The sequence below is a fragment of the Lactuca virosa genome, chromosome 1, assembly GCF_052849685.1.
Source record: "Lactuca virosa cultivar CGN04683 chromosome 1, Lactuca_virosa_CGN04683_v6, whole genome shotgun sequence".
Classification (NCBI taxonomy): Eukaryota; Viridiplantae; Streptophyta; class Magnoliopsida; order Asterales; family Asteraceae; genus Lactuca; species Lactuca virosa.
Window position 1 is genome coordinate 37,616,008 of NC_136426.1, and position 8,400 is coordinate 37,624,407.

Genomic DNA, 8,400 nt, shown 5'->3' on the forward strand with positions numbered 1-8,400 from the left:
TGACAGTATGATTCTTGGTATAAGTCTATAAGTTTAGAAGTTGACTTCTTGAGTCCCAGGTAAAAGTGGTTTTCCTTTGGCCTTTGCCCTTTTGGACTTTCGATTGGAATTAAAATTAAACGCTAAGTAGTATAAAGTATAAATGTATAATTTTAAAATTTATATAGGGCGGGTTATAAACGGAGCGGAACGGTGATGATTCGTTCCCGATCATTTTAATGAAAGGGTTAGCAGTTATGAGTTGTTAACGGGTAAACGAATCAAATACTACACTCCAAGCCCATATATTTCTTATGGGTTTGGATCGGATCAAGGTCAAAACCCGCTGTATTGTCAGGTCTACCGAACAGAGACCATTCTGACTGGGAAGTCTCAAACCCATGTTTCTTAGTTAATAAATAACTTTTTCATTTTTAAAAATTAAAACCAGAAACGGAGTGTTACAAATTTAAACCCTAATTCAAGTGACAACTGAATCGAAATTAAATGTTTGGTTGAATCGCAATTAAGAATTACTTGATAGAAACACGCAAATAACACCAAATCAAATCATTAAACGCATAAAAGTTCAAAGTCTTTGCAGAACTGAACATGGCTAAAACATAATCAAAGTAGGTTCTAGGTTTAAAAGACAAAATCGTATATGGGTTTGCCAAAAAAATAACCGGATTGACCCGAGATCCGTTTATGATTTTAATAAAAAAAATTATATATTTTTTAAATGTTTTAATACATACGAAAACGAATTCCATGCAGTCCACATAAATAAATAATAGGATAACAAACCAACATGACAAAAACTTTATTCAATTGTTTTTTTTTTTTTGTCCATTTTTCGTTTTTTACATATTGTAATTAACAATTACAAATATCATTTATTATTTACGTACAAAATCACATTTTCACTATCATTTAAAAATTATCCATTTCTGCTTTTTTTTTTTTTAACTTTTTATATTTTAACTTTAGCATTATCTTATAATATTTGTTAGCAAGAAATATTTTTATAGTTAATTGAAAATTCTGTGTTATTGTAACAGTGACACCGAGTTTTTTTTTCTCAATTATGTCATTATATTTATTATTTTGTTACAATGTCAACCAATTGACCGATTCATGAGATGTTATTATGGTTTAGAAGTTTGATTTAGAAGCTCGATTTATACAACACATAAGCAAATGTCGGTCCAATGGTTCAAACTCACTTACAAGTCAGCGAAAAGGGCATGATCACCATTTCAGGAGATGCTATTATGGTTTAGAAACTCAATTCGTACAACAAGTAAATGAAGACCCCTACAAGGTCGATCTAAGACCTCATACAATGTCAATTTGTACAACAAATACATGAATACCCCTATAAATGAAGATCCATACAAACTTGTTTCTAAACCAATTGACCGATTACCATCAATCTAACAGGATAACAAATAAATAACATGACAATATTGTGATGTGGAAGCCACGTAAGATCTTATGTGGTAGGATTGAGTTTCAAATATATGGTTTGCATCTAACCCAATTTAACATATCTTTTTAGGTCAATTTAGTGGTTCAAAGTCACTTAAAAGTCACCGAAAATGGCGTACTAACCCTTTTAGGTGAAACTTTTTATTATAATGTTTAATGTTTAATTTATGTTATAGTATTTCTTCACAATGACATCTAAATGTCAATCTAGTGGTTCAAACTCACTTAAAAGTCAGTGAAAAGGGCGTACTTACCCTTTCAGGAGATGCTATTGTGGTTTAGAAGCTCAATTTGTACAATAAGTAAATGTAGACCCCTACAATGTCGATTTAGAAGATGCTTAGTGAGTTTGAACCACTGAATCGACATTGTAGGGGTCTTCGTTTACTTGTTGTACAAATCAAGATTCTAAACCACAATAACATCTCCTGAAAGGATAACTATACCCTTTTCGCTAACTTGTAAGTGAGTATGAACCATTTGATCGATCTTCATTTATTTGTTGTACAAATCGAGCTTCTAAACCACAATAACATCTCCTAAGTCGGTCAATTGGTTGACATTGCAACAAAATTGTAAATGTAATGAAATAATTAAGAGAAAAAAACTCGATGTCAAAATCGAAATTTATGTAGTAATATAGTGACTTTCTTGCAAATTTAAACTCGATGTCAAAATCGAAATTTTGGTAAACTTAGTGACTTTATTGCAATTCGGGAAAAGTGGTTACCTATAGAACAGGAAGAACCGGTCATTTGGTTGATATTGCTACAAAATTGTAAATATAATAACATAATTGTGAAAAAAAATAACTCAGTGTCAAAATCGAAACTTTATGGTAATATAATGACTTTTTTGAAATTTGCCCAAAAGAATACAATGCTAATAAGGTCTTTAGAAATATTTTTATAGTTAACTGAATATCGAATCTAACTCACGAACCCGAATCTGGCCCGTTAACCTGCGACCCATATTAATAAACAGGTTGACTGGTCGTATACGGATTTATGTTCCAAACACTTCAACTCGTGACCTGTATAATTAAATGGATGGTGTCGAGATGAACAAGGCACGATTGTCAGGCCTATCCACATCCATCCATGCTTCCTTTTAAACATGAAAAATCAACAAAGAATGACATAGATCACGATATTCCACCAAAATCATAAAATGTTCCAAACATAACTTAAACGGTAAATTACACGAATGGTCCCTATGGTTTTGCATAATTTGCGCGTTTGGTCCCTAACTTATTTTTTAACTCGGAAGGTCCCTACTATTTCTTTTTTTTACGCGATTGGTCCCTATCTTACCTAAAAAGACTATTTTGCCCTTGATTTTTTAATTTATTTAAATAAACACACCCCAACCTCACCCCCTCACCTTACCTTACCTACCCCACTATTTTTCTCTATTTAAATAATAGTCTTTTTTGGTAAGCCAGTGACCAAGCGTGTAACAAAAACAAACAGTAGGGACCAAGCGTCTAACAAAAACAAATAGTAAGGATCTTCTGAGTTAAAAAAATAAGTTATGGACCAAACGCGCAAATTAACCCAAACCATAGGGACCATTCGTGTAATTTACTCTAACTTAAAATGAATGAATTCAATGCTAAAATGTGAGGCAATTATAATATTTAAACATGGTAAACCATGCATAGTGCATCTAAAAATATTCTACTTTTGCTAGTTCAACTATGGTGAACACATATTTATTGTACATTTTCTATTTAAGAAAATACGTCAAGTCTTTTTAATTTATTATTTATATGTCTGAATTAATAGAAAACTGAAAGTCTGGAACAATATGGTTACATCGATTAATTAAGTTTTCAACTAAACAACATAACTACGAACTTCATTTAGAAAAACCATGTAAATCCATAAACAAGAAAGAAAATCTTAGTTGGGTTGGGCTCATATAAAATTTGAAGAGAGTGATGAAATGCATTTGAGAGCGCTGGTGTTCTTTGTGAAAGTGCAATTTGTTCTTTCTTCGACTCTTCTTGTGTAATTCTTGCTCTATTAGTATTTGTGATCTAAGTTCTCGTATATTATTCTCCCGATGGAGTATTCTCGCAAACCTCTATACATATGAGAAATATTCAAATGAATAAAATATACATAAAATGCTTCGCATATATGTTATAAAATATATGCTAATTAAATATATTTATATGGGAAACATGAATATACTTTATTAAAGCCATCTACGTTGGTGGAATGATGGTAAGGCTCATATATGCCCATACCCAAGTTCACTCTCTTGCATGGTTGTTAAAATCGCGCATTGTTGTCAGAATCGGGATCCTGATCGTAGGATCGTACGATCCTAGGTATAAAAAATGATCCGGATTGTAAAAGGATCGTATTTGGGGTAGGATCGCAGGTAAGATCGTAAGATCGTAGGTAGGATCGTAGGATCGAGATCCGATCCGATCCTACCTTCCTTTAATTTTTTTTTTTTTTTTTTTTTTTTTTTTGCAAATGAGTATTTTTTACCACTTTATGTCTTTTACCCTTTACCAATTTACTATTTATCATTTTGTATTGTGGCTTATGACTAATATTTTGAAGTTTTTATAAATTTTGAACGAAAAATTGAATGTTTGAAATATTTTTCATGATTAAAAATTAAAAATTAAAATTATATTTTATTTTGTGGGATCTTAGGATCCTGATCCCGATCTTGCAAACTCAAAAACGATCCTAGGTAGGATCACGATCTTGACAACCTTGCTCTCTTGACTTGTTTTTTCAACAACTCTTGTCCCACTTTCACAAGATTTTCTAAGTTTTCTTGTGCTGCCAAATCCATGGAAATTAAGTTCCCACTTAAAGTGTCACCCTGATATCATTTTAATTCACTATGTCATAATATGAAATCTTGAATCTTTTTAATACACAATGGAAAGGAAATATATTTACCTGAATACAAAGATAATTTTCTTGTGAATGAAGGGCTTGAAAGACGGTATAGATATGATAGTCAACGATATCGTCAGTCGAAATTAAGAATGACTAGATAGAAACACACAAATAAAACCAAATCAAATCCTTAAACACATAAAAAGTCAAAGTCTTTGCAGAATTGAAATATAGAGTTTTAGCCTGACATGGCTAAAAGAAAATCAAAGCAGGTTCTAGGTTTAAAAGACAAATCAAACTTACTAATATTGAAAAAAAAAATTCTAACTGCTATATTTTCGCCAAATACGCAGTCAAAGATCGTTTGGAGTCGTAAGATCAGAATTAAGAGAGATCCATAAAAGCCCTAACTTTGGTATTTAAATGAATGAAATAAAACTGAATATGGGCCTCACACGACCCTTGTGATTTTTGAGTAGTTCCACACAACCCGTATGGTCATGAAGGTGTAATACCCTCTCGTGTAAATCTTCCAAAGTACGTTGATGTGATGATAAACATCCTCATACACGTTCGTGTTAGATTAGACCACAAGCAAATGGATCGTGTTCTTTTGAAACACCTCATGTGTACTCCTCTCACACGGCCCGTGTGGAGTCCATGAGAATCAACACAACCCATATGAAAATGCTTGCTTACATGACCCGTGTTGATGTAGACCATAGCCACAAATCTGTTCGTTCTCTTCTAGCCAGATCTTTTATTTCTTTGCATCATCCTCGTTTCTTGTCAAAATCGCTTCAAAATTTGACCACAAACTCTTTTTTGCATCCACGTCCATCCATGCTTCCTTTAAACATGAAAATCAACCAAGAATTGCATAGATCACGATATTCCACCAAAATCATAAATTGTCCCAAACATAACAAAAAATGAATGAATTCAATGAAAAAATACGAGGGAATTACAATATTTAAACATGGTAAACGAGGTATAATGCATCTAACAATGATTCTACTTTTGCTAGTTCAACTAGGGTGAACGCATACATAGCCATGTGTTTTTAATTTATTATTTATATGCTTGGATTAACGTAAACTGAAAGTGTGGAACAATACGGTTACATCGATTAATTAAGTATTCAACTAAACAACATAACTACGAACTTCATTCAGAACAAACCATGTAAATCCATAAACAAGAAAGAAAATCTTAGTTTGGGTTGAGCTTATGTAAATTTGGAAGAGAGTGATGAAGTGCATTTGAGAGCGCTGGTGTTCTTTGTGAAAGTGCAATTTGTTCTTTCATCGACTCTTCTTGTGTAATTCTTCCTCTATTAGTACTTGGTGATCTAAGTTCTCGTTCCTTCTTCTCCCTGTGGAGTATTTTCGCAAGCCTATGTCATATGAGAAATATTCAAATCAATAAAATATACAAAAAATGCTTGGTATATATGTTTTAAAATATATACTAATTAAATATAGTTATATGGGAAACATGAATATACTTTATTAAAGCCATCTCGTTGGTGGTATGATGGTAAGGCTCATATATGCCCGTGTCCAAGTTCACTCTCGCCACTTTTTTTTTCAACAACTTTTGTCCCACTTTCACAAGATTTTCTAAGTTTTCTTGTGTTGCCAAATCCATGGAAGTTAAGTTCCCACTTAAAGTGTCATCCTGATACAATATACCATGCTCATTTCATTTTATTTCAATATGTTATAATATGAAATCTTGATTTTTTTTATAATGGAATGGAAAAGTTACCTGAATACAAAGATAATTTTCTTGTGAATGAAGGGCTTGGAAGACAGCAGAGATATGATAATCAACCATATCGCCACTCGCCTGAGTAAATACATCCACCAATGGAACTGAGACACCACCACTCCCCTTAGTAAATACATCCCCCAATGAAGTTAAGCCACCACCGGCTGCCCACCCCAAAATCCCCCAACTTGATGACTCTGTAGCACCATACTTTTCTTTAAATTTTGGTGACCCAGTGCCCAATGACAATACTAGAAATCGTCCATATTCTGTTGGTTTTATTGGGAAAAAGTTTTCACCACCTCTGGTTATTTCCTTTGTTACTTCGCTTATGGCGACCAAAGTCTGAAAAAAAAAACATATTTAGCCAAAAACTTAAACCACATATATAGATGAGTAATTATTAGTGAATAAGACATATATACCGGATTGTTGGCTGCTATTGCACCATCGATAAGATTGAATTCTTTAAGTAATTTTCCTTTAGAATCTTTTGTTTTGAACGAATATGGAGGAAGATAAATTGGGGCAGCTGATGTTCCAATGCATATATCGGATAACTTAGCATCAAGATTTGGGTTCTTCTTTATCTAATAAACATGAATATTAATATCATATGGTTATCTTAAAAGGGTTAACTTGATGTAAGAGATAGCAAAAGAGTTTCATTTTGTATTATAACATTCTGCTCTCATATCGATCTATTAAAGCATTGCACTTTCTATCATACTTCAAAAATCTATCCATCTATAGTACTCTACTTTCAATGTTTTCTTATTAAGATATTATACTTTGAAAAAAGTCAAAACTAACCAATTAGTTCCTATGAAAATTGTTTTGTATTTAGATAAAGCTGCTATAATTGATAGATTTATTAAGATATAATGTTGTAATTTGAAAATCAAAAGTAAGATGCTATAATAAATAAACCAATGAAAGTGCATTTGTTATTTCTTTGCTTTTAACCTCTTTTGAAGACGCTGTTAAAAAAAAACTCATCCTCTTGATTTCAATGTTAACATTTTTGGGCTTGAAAACTGATAACTTGATGGTTTTAGGAGCAAAAAATGTATAGATCGATGCAATACCTGGTAGCTTGAGAAGATCATAGGTTGCAAATATTTGATGTCAAACGTTGGAATCACGACATTTGTTAATGTTTTGTTAAGTTGTTTTTCTTTCGGTGTTTCTCGAATAACTTTATGTAAGTGTTCACCATCATATTTTGGTCTCGATAGAGCTTTGATCGCCTTTTTAGCAGCAGCTAACGAATGGTGCTTGCTACACAATGTAAATTAAAAATGCAGATTTAAGACATAACCAACCAACTTTTAGGAAAATTCTCCATCCCACTTCATGAAAAACAACTCATTCTTCACACAAAAACATGTTGCAAGGCGAGAATTAACGATGTACAAAACTGCGGGCCCAATTTTTTCGATAAAAAATGGAGAATTTCAACAACCAAACACTCAAATGTTCAAGATAAAAAATCATTGAAATATTTTAGAACTATTTCCCATTATCGCATTATCGCTACAAGAACTGTCACAAATTAATTAAGTTGTTTTGTTGATAATTGTGGAAGTTTCCTTCAAACTTCAACATTGGATGATTTCTAGAATACCATTCTACACATGTGGTTTTAATTTGTCAAGAATGGGTGGTAGCATGTTTGTCAAGAATGGATGGTAGCATGTTTGTCAAACTTGGATGGTAATAGACAATTGAATTCATACATTCATTTGCCTATAAAAGGAAATGAAACCAAGCTTATTAAAAACACCACACCTCAAATTACATCTTCATTTTTCTCTCATATTCATACAAATATATATTTGATATATTTGTTTTTCTTTCCTCTATCTCTGTAAACACTGAATATTATAGTAAATTGGTTCTCGGCTTCCTCCGCCCGTGGTTTTTCCCGATTTGGGTTTCCACGTAAATATCGCGTGTTTTTTTCTTTTTATCGTTCGATTTATTCTTGGTTGATTATTCAAATAGTTTTATATTCCGTTGAATCGCTATCGTGATATTTGGGTTTTATACTTCGATCTTGAAGTTATCGATTATTTATTGTAGTCGATTTGTCTACAATTGGTATCAGAGCTATCCGGGTTTTCCGATAACGATTCGTAAAAAAAAAAAACTATTTTCAACCATGTCATCGATGAAGTACGATATTCCTTTACTTGACAGAAACACAAGATTCCCTCTCTGGCAAGTAAAGATGAAAGATGTGTTGATCCAAATGGATCTCCACAAAGCACTATTAGGAATGGAG

At 32.4% G+C, this 8,400-nt stretch overlaps 1 protein-coding gene across 1 annotated transcript; it reads right to left on the reverse strand.

Moving 5' to 3' along the window:
• Nucleotides 1-5,416: 5,416 nt before the first annotated feature.
• On the reverse strand, nucleotides 5,417-7,922 carry LOC145112984 (patatin-like protein 2). Its single transcript, XM_079049095.1, has 6 exons — nucleotides 7,915-7,922; nucleotides 7,202-7,394; nucleotides 6,539-6,703; nucleotides 6,111-6,458; nucleotides 5,848-6,020; nucleotides 5,417-5,736 (listed from the first exon to the last, which is right to left on the reverse strand). The coding sequence occupies exons 1-6, from the start codon at nucleotides 7,920-7,922 to the stop codon at nucleotides 5,553-5,555; spliced, it is 1,071 nt and encodes a 356-aa protein (XP_078905221.1). The 3' UTR covers nucleotides 5,417-5,552.
• Nucleotides 7,923-8,400: the final 478 nt, after the last annotated feature.